This window comes from Pseudorca crassidens, chromosome 15 (genome assembly GCF_039906515.1).
Source record: "Pseudorca crassidens isolate mPseCra1 chromosome 15, mPseCra1.hap1, whole genome shotgun sequence".
Taxonomy (NCBI): Eukaryota; Metazoa; Chordata; class Mammalia; order Artiodactyla; family Delphinidae; genus Pseudorca; species Pseudorca crassidens.
The window spans coordinates 49,274,524-49,298,154 of record NC_090310.1 but is presented as its reverse complement, the minus strand read 5'-3'; the positions used below and the strand labels follow the sequence as shown (position 1 = coordinate 49,298,154).

At 41.7% G+C, this 23,631-nt stretch overlaps 1 protein-coding gene across 1 annotated transcript; it reads right to left on the bottom strand.

Annotated features, from left to right (window-relative positions):
• Positions 1 to 272: 272 nt before the first annotated feature.
• LOC137207521 (pre-mRNA-splicing regulator WTAP-like) lies at positions 273 to 1,387 on the bottom strand. The gene is made up of 2 exons (XM_067707478.1): positions 792 to 1,387; positions 273 to 574 (listed from the first exon to the last, which is right to left on the bottom strand). The coding sequence occupies exons 1-2, from the start codon at positions 1,241 to 1,243 to the stop codon at positions 505 to 507; spliced, it is 522 nt and encodes a 173-aa protein (XP_067563579.1). The 5' UTR covers positions 1,244 to 1,387; the 3' UTR covers positions 273 to 504.
• Between the last annotated feature and the right edge of the window lie 22,244 nt (positions 1,388 to 23,631).

Below are 23,631 nucleotides of genomic sequence, written 5' to 3'. Positions count from 1 at the left end.
GTTTGATACCACACCTTCATTATTTGTACAGTCCTCAATAAGATTATCTACAGTATTAGCAACCATTCAAAGAACAAACCATTGAGTAAAACCACATTGATTTAAGGCTCAATCAAGTAATGTGGAGCCCCAAACTAAATGGTTAAATATATGAACTACTTGTACTGACATCTATTATTTGATTCTCTCATGACTATTAAGTTGGTTCTTAGAAAATAAACCCTTTAAAGGCAAAATTCACCTCATTTGAGTTTGACCCAGAAGTTCACGAAGTCCACAGTCTTATTGGCAAAACTGATCTACAGTGTCTCTAAGTCACTATGCTCAAGGTTAAGAGCGATGCATATTCCATCTTTACATTTACTGGAATTTTACATGTTCAGTTCATGATTTTAAATCTCTAGGTTTTCATTCCTCCAAACTGTCTGAAGACACAGTGTGCCACAGACTTAAGACTTCTGTTTCTCCCTCTATTTTCTTCAAACAGAAACACTTCTCAAGCGTCTACATGTCCCAGAAGGGGAACTTTTCGGAGGTGGCCACTTCTTCGGAATAGTCCGACGCCATCAGGCCTCTGAAGCAAGGGGAGGGGGAAGAGAGAAAAGCTGAAACACAAGGTTCATCTGGTAAGTTTTACATTAACCATTACAAGCTGGATAGTATAAGAATGTGGCCTTTTGGCTCAAAAAGTCTGAGTCTTGGTGTGGAAACGAGTCCTTGGCTGTCCCACCACAGCTTTCTCGTAGTGGGACTGTCAGGGAAGTCTTGACTGGGGAGTATGACTTGTTTACCTATCAGGCGTAAACTTCCAGGCACTCAGTTCATTTTGGGCTTGTTCCAGTTTGTCTTTAGTCTGTTCCAGTTCACCTTTCATTTCTAGGAAAAACAGGTTGACCGCTGGGTCTACCATTGCTGATCTCAGCTGGGCAATGCTAGGCTGCTGGACTTGCTTGAGGTACTGGATTTGAGAAGTACACTCTTGCATCTCTTGCTCCTTGGTTGCTAGTTGCATTACAATAATGTTTTCCCTGCGTGCAGACTCTTGCTGTTGTTGCTTTAGTTTTTCTTCAGATTCCCTTAAGCCAGTTACAGCATTAGAGTTAAGATCTGTGTACTTGCCCTCCAAAGCTTGTACATACGCTTCGTATTGTTTCCACCTGAGAATGAATTCATCTCGTGCCATAACTTTGAAGTCTGTTTCACTCAGTCGAACCTTTTTAGGAAGAGGTTCCTCGTTGGTCATCTTGAATCCTCTCCTGACGGAGGCCGCGCCGGTGCCTCCCAGTCACGTAGGCTGACCCCGCACTACCCGCTCGCTGCCCAGGCCGCCCGACCCCGCTGCCGCCGGCGCCCGCGTTCCTCCTCCCGCAACAGCCCCGGCTCTCCCATTTATTTGCGGGTCTCGCTGCCACAAAATGGCGCTGAGGCTCTTGACAGTTTTGGTTGTAAAATACATGGGACTTTAAGCTCCCTGGAAGAAAGCAGAGATGATTAATATTAATAATGGACAACTAAGTACACAGCAGACATGAGTAATACGTTTTGTATTTATATAGCTATTGTTTTGACTCACTGGGAAACACTATATGTTTTATTGTCGGGAATGCAGTTATAATAAGACACTCTATTGTCTAGGTCACATAGAAGAAGACATTCAAGCTAATCCCTAAATCCTATTAATTTATTTACTCACATTACAGAAAAAACAGTAGCCATTTGACTCTACCATTCAAACTAATGTATTCAAAGCAATGTGCCTGATTAAAGACATAGATCAAAATTCAAAGAACTTCATGCAAATGCAGTTAGTCCCAGAATCGTTTGGAAGTGTCCAGGAAGGCTGTGGATCTCAAAAGAAAAATAAATAAGAGACTGAGCAAATCAAAGCATATTTATATCACAGTGATGAGTGTATTTTGTGCTTTTTCTTTTGTTTTTTGTTTTTTTGGTTTGTTTTTCCTTCTATGTGCAGGAGGCTGAGTGAAGCAACTCTGGGCTCTGTCAGTAAAAATACAGTTCTAATAAGAGTGTGTATTGTTACGGAGAAAATTATTTCAATAGAAAATGCACATCTCCTAGATTATATCTAGCGCTTGGAAAATTGCAAAATGTTTTACCACCTCTATTTCCCACTTCCTCCTCCCTTCCTGTGACTCTATCCATGGCCACGGGGGAAAAAGTAGAAGCAGAAAACAAGGAAGAATGGACATTGTGGTCCCCTCAATTTAAGGTGTGCCTTCGAGTCAAAATAGAACAAATCAATAAGTAAATAAGTAAATAGAACAAATCAATAAGTAAATGTTACGTGTGTCAAGTCTTCGCTCAAAAGGCATTTGGAATGTTTTAAGACAAATATATTAGAAAAAAGGTGAAAATGAAGTGGAATAGAAATAACAGTTTGTATACTCTGTGGAAAAATACACTGTGGAAAATATGCCCCCCTCCCAAATAAGTAAATGAACAGTATGTTGAATTCTGAGAAGTCCTAGTCATTTGTTTGAGGTAGGACTTAAACTTGGATCTGATTTTTTTTAAACCAAAGAGAAGAAAAACACATGGCCAGCTACCTAGTTTACATAAACAGAACTACTCTTTTCAGAAAAATATACCTGGTTCATTTTCTAAGATTTGAGAGGAGCTGTTGTTTTGATTTTACTTTGTATTTTTTTGTTGTTTGTTTTGTTTTACTTTCTCCATGGGCTTTTAACATCAGATTCTGATGATAGAGACGGAAATAAATTCTTCCATCCTATCCCCTTTACAATTTGCTGTGGTTTGGGAGGCTCATCTCATACGAGGAGATGTTATGGTTCCCCACTGCACATTCACCTCTGACATCCTATACCTTATTTTTAGTGATGTGCCCATTAGCCTTTGCTGCGTAAATAAGCTGTTCCAAAACTTAGCAGCTTACACCAACATTTATTTGCTCACAATTTTGTGGGTTGGCAATTTGGGCTGGGCTAGACTGGGCCATTCTTCAGCCTGTCTTGCCTAAGTTCCCACTCATGCAGCAGCTGGCCCTGGCTGCTGGTTGGGCAGGATGACCTCACTCACATATCTGGAGGTTGGTGGGCTGAAGGCTCAGGTGCTATGTTTTTCTCTCATTTGGCCTCTCCAGGAAGCTAGCTTGAGCTCATTCAAACTGCTATCTCTGAGTTCCAAGAACAGCAGAGAAAGAGCAGGCCTCAATATGCAAGCTGTTTTCAAGCCTCTCTTTGCATTATATTTGCTTAGGTCCCATTGGCCAAAACAAGTCACATGACCAAGCCCAGATTCAAGGGGTGGAGAAATAGACTTCTCTTTTAAGGGTAGGACCTGCAATGAATTTATGGCCATTTTTTTGCATTCTACAATGCAAGTTTATTGCTGCCGATGAAGGGAAGGGACCACCATACCCTTGTTTATACTGTAGCTTGAAGAAAAGAACTATAGCTTCTACTCTCTGCATAAAATCCTATGTCCTAGAAGGAGGTCAACTGGGGGGCTTGTGAGATGCTCTTTTAGAAACAGAGGAATTCACTTCTCTAGTCGCTGTGGCAGGGAATGAGAAACCACATGATCTAAGAGGTGTGGGAGAGTAAGGAGAGATGGAAAAGACACAGGTGAACATTGTGTGTGTGAGAAGGTTGTTTTACATCCATGTGGGGTGAGAGATGAATAAACCTGTCTTTCAGTGTTAATCAGTTTTTTTTTTTGTTCTTTGTTTTTTGGAGAGCAAAGGAGAATTACTGAACAATTTCAGACTTTTATAAGTCATTTTTCCCAATCCACACCAGGTGGTGGAGTAAGATAGAGTCAAAAAGATTATCACGAAGCATTCTTTCTTCGGCAGGACCTTTCAGGGTGCCTTGTTTTATTTCTGACAGTTTCTCAGAGGCGTCTCCAATGTTCTCACAATCACAGTCCTCTTAGTGACCATGTGGTGTCTGCCATATTCCCTGCTTCAGTTCCCTGCAGGGATGTCAGCTGCCGAGGCCTCTGATGCTGCCAAACGGCCTTTGAAGATTCTGAGTATACTCCGGTGCTGATGCAGGCTTTGTCTCCCACCTGTAATGAAAGTGCTAGCATCAGCATCGTTGGGTTGGCAGGTGCCCCCTTGTGTTCTTAATAAAGCGCTTCCTACAATAGCTACCTATAGATTTGCTGATTCTTATATTTGGTTTATTTGGTTCCTTGACTCAGTTGGATGAGTGCTCCTGTAGTATTTGTTTTGTTTCTCATGCAAATAGAGCTGTGATGGACCTGCTCACAGGTCCTTCATATAAACCTTGTATCAATTACCTATGGCCGTGAGATTCTATGTACCAACCAACCACAAGACCTCAGCTTTGGGTCACCTGAGTGGCTATGGCTTGGTGTATAATGATAATCTACCTGTGCTCAGCTGTGGGTAGTCAGGTGGCTTTGTTGAGCTTGGCTGTGCCCTTTAACATATCTGGGGGGGGAGCTTAGATTGAGGGATGTGGCCCCACTCCATGTCATTTCCTCCACAGCAGGTGAGCTCAGGTTTGTTCTTATGCCAGTGGCAGGGCTCCAAGAGAGGGCACATGCTCACAGCCTCATGAAGCTGAGGCTCAGAGTCTCCACCATGTTACCTCTCCTGTTCAAAGCAAGTCACCAAGCCCCTAGGATTCAAGGATGGGGAAACAGACTTTATCTTCTTGATGAGAGGAGCTGAAAAGTCACATCACAAGGGATATGGATTTGGGAAGGGCAGAGAATTGGAGCCATCTTTGCAAACAACCTAACACATCCGAAAACCTCTGAGTCTTGGGTGAGCGCAGGTTGGCAGCCCAGACAACTTCAAATGCATGTTAGAAAGATTAATTTGGTAATCCTTCTAGAAGGTGGTAGATAAACTGATTTGGATAATGGGAGGGGAGGTTGGTGTAACCAGCAAATGGCTTTGCTTTAATACAGTAGGGTCTAGAACAGGGATAGCAATCAGGCTGCACACCGTGTGACCCATTTGTCATAAATGCCTTCAGTGAGGAGTTGAGGAGAATTATGTGGCCACTTTCCTGGTGAACTGAAAACCGAGGCCTGATGGATTGGCCGTGGTCATTGAAGGGGGGAGTGACAGCACAATCCCAGGTATTTGCCATTTTTGTCCTATCAAGGGCAGTGGCAGTGAGGTTAAAGAGCCTTATGAAATTAACGAGGAGGTGGAATTATAATGTATTAATGATCAAGTGTAAAGGAGGAAAACTCTTATTCTAGGATAATCCTAAATTTTGGATTCAGGTCCTATTGAATGATAATGTCATTTCTTGAAGTGGGTCATAGTATACAAGGAGTAGACTTGATTCAGTATTGTATAGGTCAGTCCTGTACCCTATCGTATAAGGAGCACATATTTTTTTGTCACCTGTTGGTGTACAACAAACCAGCCAAAAGCTTAGAAGTCGTGATGGTTAATTTTATGTGCCAGCTCAACTGGGTCATGGGGTGCCTAGGTATTTGGTCAAATGTTATTCTGAGTGTTTCTGTGAGGATGTTTTGTTTTTATTAGCAGACCTAGTAAAGCAAATTGCCCTCCCTGATGTGTGTGGGCCTCATCCCATCAGCTGAAAACCCGAATAGAACAAAAAGGCTGACTTTCCCTGAGTCAGAGGGAATTCCTTCTGCTTAACTGCCGGGGAACTGTGACATCGGCTTTTTCTTGCCTTTGGATTCCAATGGAAACATTGATCTTTCTGGGTCTTGAGTTTCCTGGCCTTTGGACTGGAACTACACTGTCAGTACTCCTGGTTTTCAGGCCGTTGGACCCAGACTGGAACCACCCCATCATCCCTCCTGGGTCTGCAGCTGGCCGACTCACCTTGTAAATCTTGGGACTTGTCAGTTTCCATAACTGCATGAGCTAATTTCTTATGATAAATAAATAAATTAGTAATCAAATAAATAAATATTTTATACATACATGCATATCCTGTTGGTGGTTCTTCTTGTCTGGAGAACCCTGTCTAACAATGCAGAAGCTTAAAACAACCACCATTTTACTTCTCAGGATTCTGTAGGTGAGACATTTGGACAGGATGGAGTGGGGATGCTGGGTGACATCTGGGGCCTCTAGCCTTCTCCCCCTGACCTCTCCCTCCACCTGCTCTCATAACAAAGAAGTCTAGCCTGAGCTACTTTAGAATTTGGCAGATGCCTCCCAGGAGTGAGCATTCTAAGAGGACAAGTTCTTCTTAAGGCTCTGTTTCCACCATGTTTGATAACATCCCATTGGCCAAAGAAAGTCCAATGGCCAAACCCAGGGTCAGTGTGAGAGGGGTCTACACTAGGGCATGGGTGCCTGGAGATGTAGTTTGTTGGGGCCACCAAAGTTAAAGTCTGTCACTGTGGGGAGGTTTGATGCCCCATCTTGGGTGTGTTGGCTCTGATGTGTCTATGTGATGTCAAAGTAGGGAGAGTCAGGTGACAATATGGGTCTGAGGCTAAGAAAAGATAATTTCTTATTAATGGATAGAGACATTTGGAAATCATGAATACATAGGGGTATATGAAAATATTCCACAATCAGTACAACATGGACATCAACCAGTCAGAACAGATTCTGACTATAGGCTTGAAGCAGGGTCTCAGGGGTCACCTGTTAGGCCAGGCATTTTCCCTTTAGTTATTGGATCATTGGGAGGTGTCAGGAGTACCAGGAGAGGAAGCAGGACAGTCAGGGTAGTGGGAGGGCACGAGGCACCGACTGTTTACCAATTGGCAGGAAATATTGCAATACTTCGGCAACTGGTGTGAGTATACAAATGACAGACCCTGTATACAAACGACAGCTGAAGCCAGGGACAGTATGGTTAACATGGCATTGGGATAGGGCATAAGGTTAAGCTGTATGATTGACCTATATTTATCCACTTCTGGTTACAAACAGCATAATTTTGTATGTCAACCTAATCCAAAATGGGACAAAACTAGGTCTAAAGTGGACCCAAAAATTTAATTAACAGGCCGTTGAGCCCCCAAAGGAAATCGAAAAGAGTGACTCTGTGGAAGCCAAAGGAGGAGCACAGGAGAGGGAGAGAAGGGGTAAAAGTCTTGAAGACTATGTAGTAAAGTTCAGGTGAGAGAAGAATGTGTGTATTTTTTTTTAATTATTTTTATTTTTTTAAATTATTTTTTTCTTTTTATTGAATGAAACACTCTTTAAATTCTAGAGTGCTTTACAGTTTTCAAAAGTTTCACACACATTATATGATTTCATATAATCCCATAATAACCCTTTTTCTTTTTCCCCTACCCTACATTGCCTCTCCCCCCTTCCCTCTCCCCACTGGTAACCACTAGTTTGTTCTCTATATCTGTGAGTCTGCTTCTTTTTGTTTTATTTACTAGTTTGTTGTACTTTTTAGATTCCACATATAAGTGATACGATACAGTATTTATCTTTCTCTGTCTGACTTATTTCACTTAGCATAATGCCCTCCAAGTTCATCCATGTTGCCGCAGATGGCAAAATTTCATCCTTTTTTATGGCTTAATAGTATTCCATTGTGTGTGTGTGAGTATGCCACACCTTTTTTATCCATTCATCTGTTAATGGGCACTTAGGTTGCTTTTATACCTTGGCATTTGTAAATAATGCTGCTATGAACATTGGGGGTGCATGTATCTTTTTGAATTAGTGTTGGTTTTTTTGGATATATACCCAAGTGGAATTGCTGGGTCATAGGGTAGTTCCATTTTTAGTTTTTTGAGAAACCACTATACTGTTTTCCACAGCAGCTGCACCCATTTATGTTCCCACTATGTACAAGTGTTCCCTTTTCTCCACATCCTCGCCTGTTATTTGTGTTCTCCTTGAGCATGGTGATTCTGACAGGTGTGAGGTGATATCTCATTGTGGTTTTGATTGCATTTCCCTGTTAGCAATGTTGAGCATCTTTTAGTGTATCTGTTGGCCACCTGAGGAGGTGCATTTGGTAATTAGGAGGCCATTGGTGACGTTGGTGAGTTCAGCTACAGGGAAATGATGAGGGCAGGTCATGTTTCAGAGGCTTATGAAGCATGTGGGAAGTGAGAACTTGACAAAGGTGAGTTTAGAATAATGTTTCCAGAAGCTTTGTGTAATAGTGAGGGGGAAAAAGGGGTAATTGATTGGGAAGTAGGGTTGGGGAAGATTGCAATTTTTAAGATGAGAAAGAGTTGCCCATATTTATATGAAGAATGGAAAGATAACATTTAAAGATCCTTCAACTCAATGTTGTAAACTAATCTGTTAAAAAGGTAAGATGTTGAGTGGAAAGAGCAAAGTCCTGGGATCACGAGCCTGGGGCCCTTATTCCAGTGTTTCTAGTCTTGAGGGCCAGTTTGGCCACTTCATAACAAATCTTTCTTTGTAAACAGTGGTTCTCATCTTGATTGCACAGTAGGATGACCTGTGGGAGCTTTGAAAATGCTCCACGCCCAAATCTCACGCAGACAGTTACATCAGAATCTATGGGATGTACCCAGGCTTCAGTATGTTTTAAAGTTCCTAGGTTATTCCATGTATGTTCGAGATTGAGAACCACCACTGCTTTAGAATGTTAGTTATTTATCTCCTATTCCCTCAGCTTTGGTGTTTTAGTCAACAAAGTCCCGCTCAACATTTATCACCCTCAGTACCAGCGGTTCCCATGACAATAGAGGCCATTGCAGACCTTCCCTCAGCACAGTGATTCTCAATCCAAGCTGCATGGTAGAATCTCCTAGGCTACTCACAATATAGTGGTGCCTGGGCCTCACTCCAGAGACTTTGATGTAATTGATCTGGATTGGTTTATGGGTTGAGTTTTGTCTCCCCAAACAGATATGTTGAAGTCCTAATCTGTAGTACCTCTGAAGGTGACCTTATTTGGAAATGGCATCTTTAAAGAGGTAATCAAGTTAAACTAAGGTCTTCAGGGTGGGCCCTAATTTAATATGATTAGTGTCTTTATAAAAAGGAGAAATTTGAATACAGAGGAGACATGCAGGAGAGAAGATTATGTGAAGAGACATAAAGAGATCACCATGGTAAGATTCAATTGGAGTTATGCAGCCACAAGGAACATCTGGGGCTACCAGAAGCTGGGAGAGGTAAGGAGGGATCCTTTCCCTACAGGTTTCAGAGAGGGAACCTAGATTTCAGACTTCTAGTCTCTGGAACTGTAAGACAATAAATTTCTGTTATTCTCAGCCAACCAATTTGTGATATTTTTATGGCAGCCCTAGGAAATTAATACAAACAGGCTTGGATATCGATAGTTTTTAAAGTGGCCCAGGTGATTCTAATGTGCCAGGATGGATTTATTGATTTTTGTAACTATTAAACAACTTAAACGTATAGCAGGTATAACCCAAGTAGAAAACAAAGTCAAAATGAGTTTAGGAGCCACGCAAACCTAATTATCACAAGTCTAATATTTAAAACTTAGTCACATGCTGAGTAATTTTAATGCCTAGTAATATATTTCTTCTTAACTTAGGGCTCTGTATTGTAAGAGAGGCATTTGCCGTCTTGCTCCTCCGCAATTCCTTGCCTGGATACTTATTTTTAGTGTAATTTTTCACCTTGAGTGATGAGATTCTGGGTTTCCACTTCACATGTGCCTTACAGGTCGCCTCCTGGTGTATTCTTTATTTTTCATGCCTAAGGGCACCGTCTAGCACCTTTCCCTGTTGGACTTTATCCTGTTCATTTATAATGTAACGTTTCTTCAATTTGTCAAAGTTACTTAGAATTCTGATCCTGCACTCCAACATTCTACTTCCTAGTACTAAAGGAGAGTCCCCAGGACAATTGAATTAAGAATTATATGAACTCCAGGAAGAATCAGTTTGGAGAAGATCAGATAATGGAAGGGTTATTATGGGCTGCATTAAAGTGAAAAGATGTATAAAAGATAAATGGTTAGTGCATGAATTATACAAAGAGTTCCTTAAGCGAGATGGTAGGATCAGTCCTTGTCCAGACATCATGTGAGATTTGGAATCTTGCCGCTGTCCCTCAAAGTGTGCTCCACAGACCAGCAGCATTGACATCACCTGGGAGCTGGTTAGAAATGGAGCATCTCCGACTCCATCCCAGATCTAGTGAATCTGAATCTACATTTTCGCAGGGTCTGTAGGTGAAGCGCATGCATCTTAAGTTTTGAGACACATGATGTAGACACGGCCACTACCTTGAAGAGCTCACCGAGTAATCTGGTTGAACTTGGTAGATCAGTGTTTCTCCAAGTGTGGTCTGGAGGCCCAGCTGTATTTGAGTGGCCTTCAACACTTGGGAAAAGACAGGATACATTTGGCCCCTTCACAGACCTCCTTAATTGGAATCTTTGGGGGTGGGACTCAGGAATTTACATTTTTTGATAAATCACCCAGGGGACACTGATGCACATTAAAGCTGGAGAATCTCTTCCCTAGAACAATAAACATTTATTTTGCTTGAACACACCTGAGGAATGTGACACCCGCCCCCCCCCCCACCTTCCCTTAGTAACAGTGGTTCGTAAGAGCAGTGTTATGGGGGTGGCAGCTGCAATCTCCTAGACCAGGATCATTCAAAGGACGGTCCATTGGTCAATCAATAGCACGGCCGTCTCCTGGGAGCTTGTTAGAAATGCAGAACTTCAGACTTCACCCGTATCTCCTGTTATGGGATGAATTGACTTCCCCCATAATTCATATGTTGAAGTTCTAGTCTCCAGAACTTCAGAGTATAATCATATTTGAAAGTAAGGAATTTAAAGAAGTAATTAAGTCTGGTTGTCTGAGATCTGCAGACATCTTCAGACCAACATTTAGTAGCAGCTAGTAGATTCGACAGGACATTATTCCCTTAATGAGTTGTAGATCAGGGAAAAAAAATATTTATTTATTCAGGAGCTTCTGTTTGGCTTATATCAGTAAACTTTAGTAAATGAAGCTCATTTAGGACTTCATAAGTATGTTTGAACTTGACTCTATCTTTCTGGCTCACAGCAGGCCTCTAAGTTTAGTCAACACCTTCCTGTAGATGCTCCTTTGATCTGTTCATAAACTGTTCTCGCCTGCTGGGTCCTGACACACGTGTCCATACAAGCACACACATGCACATGTAACCATCAGCAAGGAAAAAAATTAAACAAAGGTGAGTCACAGAAAGACTCTAAAATGGCACGTGTATCTTAAAATACCTTTACAGATGTGCTCATTGTTGAGAAACTGCTTTGTGCAAACCTAAATCCAGCCTGATTTTTTTTTTTTTTGGTTACAATATAATTAGGCTCTGAGTCAGCTTTGAATCTTATGTTAATGAGACCCCCTAGAGTCTTGCCTCATACCTTCAAATTAGAGATTGATCTATAATTAATATGGCTTATAATGCCAGTGTCTGAGACAAAAGAGATCATTGGGCGGCTGGGGAGGGAGAGGAGAGAGGTGTACCACATACCAAGCTGGCTCCTGGTGACAGAAGCAGGTGTCTCTGGGTAGTATTTCTGCTGGCTCAAGCTCTTCTGATGAGGAAAGCAGCTAAACTGCCCCTCTGAGGTCTTAGGAAGGGACATGGGTGCTGCAACTAGCTTCCACCCTTAGCAAAACATCCCTGCTCAGAGAGACCCTGGTCGGCCCCTGCATGAGTTTTCCAGTCTTACACTGAACTGCCTTTGAATTCTGAAAAAAAGCACCAGGACGAGGAGTCATTGTTTTTGGTTTTTTCCAGCTATTTTTGGAGCCAATGTGACCTCCCTACACTGTAGTTTTACAGCCTTGAAATTCCCAGTGATTGGAAGAGAAGAGCACTTGCTGATTAATTAAAATCCAATTTTCTCTTCTATCCTAATTGCAGCAGTAGAGGGAGAAAAAAGGAAGAGTTACTATTCCAAAAATGAAAATGATCCCTAGACTGTTTGGGCTTATTATGAGCTCCATGTTACAATTTGTTTTAAATTGAATCAATAGAATAAACATGGAAATAAGCTCTGTGAAATCATTTATTTTTAAAAGATTTAAATGAGAGCCTGCATCATTTTGTTTAAAATTTTTTAGACTCTGCCTGGGTAGACTTCTTGATAAAGACAAAGGAAAAAAGAGAGCCTCAGGTTTGGGGGGTAGGGCTGGGATCGTCCTGTAGGTCTGCCCGTGTGTAGCTTTATGACCATGATTTTGAACCCTGTTTAGGACCCTGCAGTGGATCAATCCCTGTTAGCACAAGAGATGATCTGGAATCCTACCCCCCAACACACAGCTCTCAAAACATAATTACTTTCAGTTCACTTTGAATTTTTGGACTCTGTGTGATACTGAAGAGTTGGGGTGGCTGCAAACACAGGGAATCATCAGAGGGGCTGGGATGGCTCTGTCCCCTGATTTGGTGCTGAGCATGTGGGCTGCGGGGGGAAGGGCATCAGTGTGGGAGGTGGTGACCCAGCACCTTGGGATGGGGGCTGGCTGTCCCAGGAATTACCTGGTTCACTGGTTCTCATGGGAAGGGAGAGGTGATTTTTACCTCTTCTCTTTCCACGAAGTCTTCATGTAATCTGTAAAGTTTTATAGCCTCTAGTTGGAGGCTGGGGGTTTGGGGGAAGGGAGGAGTGGTCAGTGGTGGACACTTGGGCAATTTAAAATTTGCACTTTGTAACTGTCCTGTTTAAATGAGTGAAGTACAATATATTGCTAAGTGTAAAAAAGTAGGTTACAAAGTTGTGTATGTATATTTACATTTACAGAAAAAATATATTATCTATATTATGTATTTATATGCCTAATATTTATATATTTATGTATATATTTAACATATGCATATTTCACGTAAAGTACGTTATATATAACATATACACGTATTAATGTTATATATATGTACATATTTGTATATCTATAGTTTTTAAATATATGTATATATATTACATGTGTGAGTGTCATATATAGTATCTGTATATATGCATATATAATACATACCATAAATATGTAGGCATATTTACATTTCTGTATATAAAATATGTATAAATATGTATATAAATGTGTATTTACATTTTAAAAATGTTTCTTACATATACAGCAGTGTGTATGTGTATATAGCTGGCTAGGATATAGAATATACATCAAAATATCAAATGGATAAAGTGGCTCTATCTGGAGAGCAGGATTGTTGATCACTTTTATTTTCTTTGTATCTTTCTATATTTTCTCAATATTCTGTGATGATAAAGTATTGCTTTTGCAATCATAGAAAAGTCATTAAAAGGGAAAATAGAGAGGCCTTTCTGCATGTCTTGCGCATCTCCAGGACAATTCTTTCCCTTCTGTGATGAGTGAGGGCTCCTGGTTCCCCAATCATGAGTTCCTTTCTTCATCTCAGATTGTCATCGGTGTCCTCTGGGCCCAGGGAGCACAGTCTGCAGGCTACAAGGGTTTGAAAGGCTCTAGGATGGGTCCCTGTCTTCCTCCCCTTCCCCCTGGCATGCATAAACTCACGCATCTGATATGATCGCAGAGAATCCCCAGGGTCCCTTAAATGGTCCTGTTCTTTGTGTTCACTGATGCTGATCTGATTTATCATATAGTGTCTTCCATCCCTCAATCTTTCATAGCAGACAAGGGGGAAACAAAGCTGTATCTAATATACACACATGAAGCTCAAGTTCTGGACCAGTATTCTCATGTGCTTAGGGACTGGGAGGGCCTTCAAACAAGAACACAGGCTCCCACCCCACAGAGATTCTGATTCAGTGAGTCCGACGGAAGCCTGAGGTACTGCATTTCCAACAAGTCCCCAGGTGATGCCCAGGCTGCTGGACCACCCTTCTCCAAGTGTGGACCCCACTCCAGCAGCACCAGCAACTAAAAGTCTGGGATTTCCACCAGTGGACCCTGGTTCTCAGGCCTTCAGACTTGGACTGAATTGTACCACCAGCTTTCTTTGTCCTCCAGCTTGCAGATGTCAGATTGTGGGACTTGGCCTTCAGAACTCTGTGAGCCAATTCCTATAATAAATCTCCTCTTATATATATCTCTATATTTGTTCTGTTTCTCTGGAGAACTCTGACTAATACACTATTTCCAGAACACTTTCATCACCTCAGGTAGAAACTCTGTAACCATTAAGGTGTAACTCTTCAGCCTCAGCTTCCCCAACACTTGGTCACCCTAATCTACTTTCTGTCTCTGAATTTGCCTGATTTAGGTAACACATATAAGTGCAATCATGCAATATTTTTCCTTTTGTGTCTGGCTTATTTAACTTAGCATAATGTTTTCAAGGTTCATCCATGTTGAAGCTTGTATCTGAATGTCATTCGTTATAAAGGCTGAATATCATTCCATTGTATGTTTAGACCTCATTTTGCTTATCCATTCATTTGTAGATGGACACTTGGGTTGCTTCTACCTTTTGACTATTGTGAATAGCCTGCTATGGACATTGGTGTATATGTATCTGTTCAAGTCTCTGTTTTCCATTCTCTTGGGTATATATCTAGGAATGGAATTGCTGGATCACATGGAAATTCTATCAGTATATTTTACTGCCTAAGGAACTGCCAAACTATAAACCATTTTACTTTCTGGGGGCCCTTTTAAAGTCAAGAGTTTTTAAAAAGCCTTACGTTTACACATACAAAAAAATATTCTGCTACCTTCAGGATGAGGTGATGTCTTCCCTCTTAGACATAAGTTGGTGGCGCCGTCATCCTGCGAGCGTATTGCCAAAGCTTCTTTCAGAACTAGTGCAAGGGAGGGGCTTGGAGCTTCAGTTTCATTAGCTTTGTGATAAGTCCATCTCTGTATATTTCCATCCAAGGACAACTACTTTTCATTTGCTGAAAATCACTGAAGTTCTGATCTGCAAATAAAATAAACTGAAAAATTGAAGAGTTATTTTTGGTGTTCCTGGGGACTAGCATCTTGATTGGGCCTTGGCATTCCAGCCCATCTCTTTGTCACATTTGGGTTAACATCATCCCTTAACTGGCCAATCCTCAGCCCACTTTAGACCCAGCCAGGAGGGGCCCCTGCTCTAAGCCATGCGCTTTGGAGGGCCCGATGCTGGCTGTGTTCCAGAGACCAAGACTTTTTGTCTAGATTATTCTTCAGGTACCCAGGGCCCTAATATTTCTTGCCAAAGTGCCATTATTTGTTTTCAGTAAGTTTGTTTTGCAGTGAGCTGGTATAAGAGGTGCCCTGAGCAGCGAGAGGGGCGCCACCAAGCTCTTTCCCCAGGACCTACACTCAGCATCTCAGCGTCAGGCTGCCATAGCTTTGAACTGTGTCTGTGAGCATCTGTGCTTTATCTTGATTTACCTTTTGCATCCATTAACAAGATGTATCCTAAGGTAATTGCTTCTTCACTTTATGCCATTTTGGCTTAAGAAGGGTGTCATAGGAACACTCTACTCTCAGGTAGCAGGGAAAAACTGGTACAGTGGTCCCTAAGTATATGCAGAGGATTGGTTCCAGGACTCCCCTCAGATACCAAAATCCACAGACACTCAAGTCCTTTATATAAAGTGGGGTAATACTTGCATATAACCTAGGCATATCCTCCTGTATACTTTAAATCATCTCTAGATTACTTATAGTACCTAGTACAATATAAATGCTGTGTAAATATTTGCTGGCAGGTGGAAAATTCAAGGTTTGTTTTTTGGAATATTCTGGAATTTTTTTTTTTCTAATAATTTTCATTCGAGGTTGGTTGAATCCATGGATGCGGAACCCATGGATATGTAGGGCTGACTATATCTATTTCTAGACAAATGACAGCAAAACAGAATGGTTTCTTTGATTGGCTTAGACCAATTAGGATTTGTCCTCTGGGGGCTGGGCACAGCTGCCTGAAAAAATAAATCAGGTTACTCTCAGCAAAAAGGAAGAGAGAACTTGGTTTAGGCTGGGAAGCCATAGCAACAGATAGAACAGTTACTTTCCTTAGAATTGTAAAGGACGATTAGTAATTAGGAAGGAAAGAAGGAAAGAGGATTTGTCACAGGGTAGAAAAGGCAGCCACAGCTGAGCTTGTAACAAGCAGATTGTGAGAGGAGATTGTTCAGATGAAGTTCTATGGGCCTTCATTATAAATAGTGAATGATTAATGACAGTGCATTTCCTTAAATTTACGAGTCCTATTTGTTACATAACACATCACTAATAAATAACATCTGATGAATTAATATTGCTGTTCTCCCTCAATATTTTCATGATGTCATTTCACCAGAATTAACTGTGGCCAGAAATCAACCCTAAATCCTTCATTGCTCATGAAGTAAAATGACTTAATCAGCTCATCCTAGAATAGCTGAAAAGGAATCTGGAGTCACCATTTAAAATCCTGATGAAGCATTCAACTTCTGACATTCCAAGAAGGAGAGGCAAGTGGGCTTGACTTCTTGTTGTCTTATCCCGGGGACGAGCATAGATGTATTGTAGGAAAAGGCACAGATGCCAACAAGGTACCATACATCTGAAGGCTGCTCAGATGCTTGTCTGACCCCAAGGTATTTCTTACACTGATCTGTCACCTGCCTGCCACTCAGCATTTACATCCCAGTGGTGGCAGCTTTATGGCATCCTTTTCTATGCAAAGAATAATGCATTTATATGGACCATAAATATTTTGACCTATAGGTACCACATATATAACAAGTGGCCTGGAGGTCAGAATGACATCTCAGTAGCTACATTTCTACATTGTCCTGCTAAGTGGAACTTTGGGTTAGGAAGGAGCTATATAGATCAATAGAGGTGATCTCCACTTTTGGAAGCGAAGTGGTAGGAGGTCACAATGTAGATCTACATCTCCAAGGTAGAACATTCACTTCTTCCAAGAGCAAGCATTCCCTCCAGAGACAGGAAGTGGAAGCTGTCAGTTTCTTAAGACCTCGGCCCTGGAACTGGCATGGCGTCACTTCTGCTTTTCTCTCTTTGTCAGTAGTCAGAGAGCCTGATTCAAGGGACAAGGGGCAGGGACATAGAATCCACCTCTTGGTGGGAGGAATATCCAAGAATTTGGGTGCCCCATTACAAGACTGCCACATCATCTTGAATGTGATCTCTTCAGAGAGGTCTTGCCTGGTCATCTCCTCTTAAGCAGCCCTGGCCACTGCCCAAATCACTATCACGATACTTCTTTGATTTTCTTCATATCACCATTACCTGTGAATGCAGGTAATGAATGCATTCACAGGTAATGAATGGACTTTTTTTTTTCTGTGAATGCATTTATTTAATTGCATAATTTTAATCTCACTCCCTGCCCAGTATGTGATTTCCAGGAGAGCAGGAACTTTAGGGATCACGCTAACAGCTCTACACCCCCCCCACCCACGTAGCTTAGCAGGAGTTCCGTACAGAGCTGGTGCACCATAAACAATGGTTGAGTGAATGAAATTTTTATCACCTAACTCGTTCAATAGCTCAAAACACAGAGATGCCTAATACTCACCGTCTTGGTCCCTCAGCTTTCTTCTATAATCTGGGGTTCTCATTAATATGACTACTTTTGGACCTGAGAAATCCAGCTAATTATCACAGACTTACCCTGTGGAGCTCTTAGTCGAAGCTGCCTAGAATCATCGTGGATGTGGCTGATCCTTGCCTTATGGAAATGTACCAAATACCCTGTCACACAAATTCCTAGCTCTGACATGAAAAAATTGGATTAGGAAATAGCTACGGAAGAGATATTCATGAAGAGACAGCTTTCTGAGGTTCAGAGAAGAAAATGTCTCTGTGTATTTGTTACTGTCCGTGGTTATGCAGTTATCGGGAAAGCGAACAGTAACATTGCAGCGGTATCCTAAGAAAATGTGCTGAGTGACTCATTCCCTGTTGCTTCAGAGCCTGCAAATCTGTCTTCCAAAGTGCAGCTGGAATAAAGCTGCAGAATAATGTATGGCTTTTTACCTGCTCCCAAGTCCTTTATTGGGTCCCAGGAGGGGGAAGTTGAGAGGGAAGAGGAATAGAGAAGCTTGTGTACCAGATTCTGTGTATGCTGCAGGCTGGCAAGCTGCTAGATGGATATTTACCAGCCTTCAACTTGCATCTTAAATTAGTGATGCATCTCCATTAATGAGGGCACATCTCACCATGATGGTGCATCTCTGTTTCCTCTTGAAAGAAAATAAAGTCAATTAAAATCATTGCATTTTGGAGGAGAAGCAATTCATACAGTTTTTTATTGGTAGCACAATGGTGTTGTTTCCCTTTGTTACCCAGACAGCAATTAACAGGTTTGTAATGGCTCAAAGGTGGGTGACAAGTAAAACAGGCTATTAGGAAGGTAGCTGCTGTCAGGCCTCTAAACAGAGTAGGAGGTTTGAAGGATTTTAAAATGAAATAAAATCCATACTCTGTGCCATTGGTATCTTCAGATGAATCTTTACACCTGCTTCCAGTCACAGGCCTTACACTGTCTGGTTGAAACCTACAAAGAATGGTATTTTCCTGGTGCATCTCAAGTAGTAAAAGAATATAAAGCAAACTTTTAAGTCATTTTTGAAAAGTAAAGAGTGATTGTATCAGATTTGATTGCTGTAAGGTTCCAGATGGGAGTTTTGGTGGTTATTTTTACATGTGGTATATTTTAATATTTATTATTTTTATTTCTATTTATGTATTATAATGTATTTATTTTTTTCTATTTTGTTCACAAGTTTGGCTTCAAGAGAGAATTAAAAGAAATACTTTGTTGGAAGTTGTTGACATTTTCCTCAAGAAGTCCCTGTGAGGCTGAAGAAAGTCGAAATCAAGGAGATAACGTGTGACCAAGATCAGTGAGAAAAATAGGAAAGGACCCCAGGTCTATGGATATATTTAAAACTGAACAGGGAAAATACTCAGTACAGAAACCTAATACGATCAAAACAGAACTCTTCATCTTTCCTTTCATCCTAAAATTGCTTTTTCCTCAACTTCTCTAACCCTCTCCAAAAATGTCACCATTCTTCCGATTTACCAGGCTGGAATATTCTACTTATGATTCTTTCTATCTCCTTGTCTTTTATCTTCTTGTCTTCCTCTAAGATTTGACCTTTAGATGTGCCATTTCTTTCTTTTTTCTTGTATCTATCCTTTTTGGTTGTTTTTAATTGTTGCATTTCCAGTTTGGAATGAATTTTTGGTTTAGTTATGGATATACTGAGCTTGTACATAACATTCAGGGTGGAATTTTCACCAGACTGGTATGAATACAGGGTTGGAATTCAGAGGAAGTCTCAGGGTTTCCAGGGAAATCTAAATTTGAAACCCATTCAGAAAAAGTCACAGTGCTGGTTTTGACATTGAACTGGTTGGAGATGGTCAGAGAGAGATTAGGTTCAAGCCTATTCTCCAGGTTAATGGGAGCAGGAAATGAGTCAGAGGAGGCAGGTTCAGAAAGGGAGGAAAGAACACAGTATATGCAGCCCCTGGAAAGCAAAGGAGACCTGAGCTTCAAGGAGTTAATAAGTCATCACTGTCCAATATTCAGGAAGGATGGAAAATGAGAATAGCTGGTTGAGTTCAATGTCCAGGAGAGGACATTCCAGATTTAGCAGAGTCTTAGGACATTAACTGGAATAGAAACAGAAAATGACTTGTGGTGAAGGAGTCTAAATGGGAATAAAAGTCTTCAAAATGGATCTGAAAGCTTCTCAAGTCCTACTCACCTCTGCTGTTGTCTTGGTCGGGGTTTCCCCTCTCCCCTCCCTAAACAGAGCTCAAGGAAAGGGTGTGAGTGCAGGTGGATCACTGTGGAAAGTGATTCCCAAACAGAAGTGGGGTCTGGGGTGCAGTGAAACGGGGAAGATGAAAAGGCACACGAGAATGTGTGCCCATCAGCTGAAGCTGTTTGCACCTCAAGGCCAAAAGGTGGTGTAAATTTTAGGCTAGTCCCCCATTTCTTCTCCCAATTTCTTCCAAAATGCAACTTTTTTGAAGCTCTTGCTTCGATGCTTTTGAAGAAACATCTGGCTAGAATACCCTTTACTCACCTTGATAACCTCCTAGGCCCCTCCCCAAATCTAATCAGCCCCCCAAGCCTCCTGTACCCACTCACCTCTCTCTGCCCCCCTCCAGAGCACAGGGACTATCTTCTATTGCTTCACCTGGAAAGGAACCTTCTCTGCTTCTTCAGATCACTCCAGGTATTTCTTTTATTCCCATCCCTGTCATTGGATCTAAGTCTTTGGAGACAAAAGCCAGGATGTTCAGACAACATATGTGGATTTGTCATCTAAGATAGCCAGCCCCTCCACCAACACACACACACACACACACACACACACACACACGCACACAGAGCCAATGAAGCTGGTGGGTAAAAGCTCTCCTCTCTCCTCCCTACCAGGAACAGGTCCCTGACAGGATGGAACCTGTCCACTTGATAACATGCCCTTGGAACTGGTCTTCCCTCCTTCTTCTGAACCTGAATGAGAGAAACTAAAGTGGAGAAAACCATAAATGAGTATCTCCAAGTGAAACTGCTGGGTCGTGTGCTGGGGGCCTCCAAGGAGCTCTGGTCCTTTCTGTCTCAATGCAGAAAGAATTCAGTAAGAGTCAAAGTGATAGGTAAGGAGTGATTTATTAGAATAGGACGCTTGTGAGGCTTACTAGCAGGCAGGCAAAAGAGTGCCACACCCCGAGAACTTAGTGGGCTACATTTTTATAATCAAAGGGAAAGAGGGGAGGTGGAAAAGACCACCTTCTTTCTCATTCTTGAGTAGACGTCATGCTTCCATTATCAGCACCTCCTCCATGTCCAGTGGGGGAGTTTTTTTGTCCCTGCGTGGTCAAGCCGGGACTGTCATGGGGAAATGAAAATGGGCAAAAAGGTGGTAACACAAGTATTATATTCAACTATTAATATCTTCAAATGAATACTTGAATGGGAGAAAGTAAGGGCAATAAAGTGAGAGAAAGCCATAAGTTAATAGTTTCAAATATCACCCAGTCACAGACGTTTTATTGTTTTTCTCCTTAGCTTGACTGTAATAGGCTATAAATTCATTGAGATTAGGCATACACTACCTATATTTTATCCTCTTCTATTACCTAATATGGTGGTGCACATATGGTCACCACTGCAGTATTTGTACCTTGGTTATATCCTTGACTCTGAAAGGTTTTTAAATATGAGGGCTATAGAGGACTTCTTTTTTTCAAATAGCTACTAAAACAGGTGAGTACCTCTATTCTAGTTGGAGAGCAATGCTGCCTGTGGGTGGGTTCATTAGGTAATCAACAGCCTCAAGAAAGACAAGGAGCAGCTAATGGCCTGTGTGGGCGAAATTGCCTGCCCTCCCTCTGGGCTTAAACGCGGTTCTCTTCAGCACCTCGGAGAGGGAAGGAGTAAGCATCACACATCAGTGTTTTTGCTGGGAGGTTCCTTTTTGTTTTCCAGCTCCCTAAATGGGTCTTCCAACTTTAATGGCCCAGAATTCTCATCTCAGCCTAATCTCCCTGCTTCTTTACTAGAGTAAAACCCTTGACCTCATCTTCCTTCACAGCCTTACCTTGGTAAATACTCCTAGTATGATCAGTTCTAGCTGTTTATGCTGTAAATCAATTCTTTCCTCTTGTCTTCTTCAGAAAGCTCCTGGTTCATTTAGTGTGTAAGAAATGCCAGGACACACACACACACACACACACACACACACACTCGATTCTCAATGCCTTCTTTTTCTTCTCCCCCAATTAAGATCACTTGTTGATATTCTCAGAGAGACTACTTTACCCAACCAGGCTTGTTTTGCCCGACATGCAGCAATTCGAATGCTGAGATGCTGAGGTTGGCAACAGAGAAAAGGTTTATTCGAGGCAGCCAAGCGAGGAGATGGGAGAACAGGTCTCAAATCCCCCTCCCCAAAGGCGAGGGGCTTGGGGTATTTATGGGTAAAGAGTACAGGAAGGTCAGAGATGCAGGTAAGGTGTTTGGAGGCAGGGAAAGGCAAGGGGATGGCTGCTCTGCACGGGAGCCACTGAGCTTCATGCTTCTCCCTAGGATGTCTGTCAAAAACCCGGTGGTATTGGAATGATCCAAGGGTGGAGTTTTCAGCCCGTTGATGTCAAAAGTTCGCCCATGAGACACTCACTCACACTCAGCTGAAGGGTTGGTGATCCTGACTGTTTCGAAGTAGATGGAGAGCTGATTCCAAGTTCCTTAAAAACAACTTGGGCAAATGTTTTAAGGTTAATATGTCAGAGAAGCTATCTATAGGGGCAGTGCAGGGCGTCTTGTGACTTACTGTCTAGGCTACATGATTCTGGGAAGGCAGTTTTGCAAGAACAAAGGCAGATTACAATTTACTACTTACTAGGCAAGCAGGTTATAGTTGAATGGATCTAACTAATGGCAACCCTGGATTTGACCTATCTATTTTAAACTGCGTCATTGTTCACCATTGCATAGATTGTGTGAAGTGAACAATTCTCTGCTACATTATAACTGGGCCAGACTGAGCACCCTCGGTTGTTTCCACTTTGTCTTTATTTCCAGAGACTAATATCACTGGGGTGGACGTTGAGGGATGATTTATTCCAACACTGTTTCCATTCGGACAGCAAGTAAAGCACCCACACTTACTCACACAGAATCCGTTGCTAATAGCAAGGAAATATTTTAGTGATTTTGTTAGTATGTAGCACATTTAGAAAAGATGTTCCCAACTAACCTAAACTCTGGATAGACCTTGAAAGAGGGTTCTATATGAAGGGGATCTTTCATATCATATTTTTGACAGAACCGAACGAATAGCCCCGAATAAAGATTCTACGGGCTGTTCTTGGGACCAGGATGGGGAGGAACAGAAGGGAGCCTATTTTCTTCTGTGTCTGCCGAAGATGAAGGAGAGAAGTAGGACCAACTGGACATTTTTATTCCTAAGAAAGGTCACTGGCACTTCCCGATGCATTATGTAGGAGCTTATATCAAGGTGTGATATTAATGAAAAGTTGTTAAACTCCTGTTCTCTTGGTTCTGTTGCTAACAAATTCCCAGGCTCAAGGTATTAGACCTTTTGTCTACATTTTGCCCAGTTTTCCCCAAGGGCAAGGGAATCTTCTTTCCAGCCAGACTCCTGGGTATCTTACTGGGAACCAGTTTCTAGTAAGATGATACTCGTCCTTGTTAAGGTGATAGGAATGGTTTTGGCAAAAATACCTTTCTCCTGAAAATCTCTAATGTTCCCAAAGAGTATTCTCACATAATACATATAAGAAATAACATCTTCTGATATAACCTTGGCAGTGGTCTCCCCATCTTCATAAGCAAACATTAATAATACATCTTTTGGGGATGGTTATGTATTTCCTTCTCAGACTTCCAAGAGTAGGCTAGATCATGCTGTGAAAGTTAGGTGAAGGGAAGGACAAGCAGGTGCTGGGATTCTCCAGTGTGGCCACTGAGAGAGACTTTCTCCTGGATAATATTATCAACAGATTCTAGAATTGGAGGAAAATAAGACCTTTAAAAAAGTGTGTTCCTTAATAGTTCCTGGAATGGTATTTTCCACGGAGATACCCAACATTATCCCTGGGAAAGACAGAGTGAATGCAGAGAAAGAATAAAGTACACAGGGCACACTCTAATTAGAAACTTCTTAATGTAAAAAATTAATAAACAGAAACCTCAACTAAATGGAGTCAGGAGACCAGAGGGGGGAGCTCTCGCACCCTGTGACAATAGCAGAGCCCAACAGA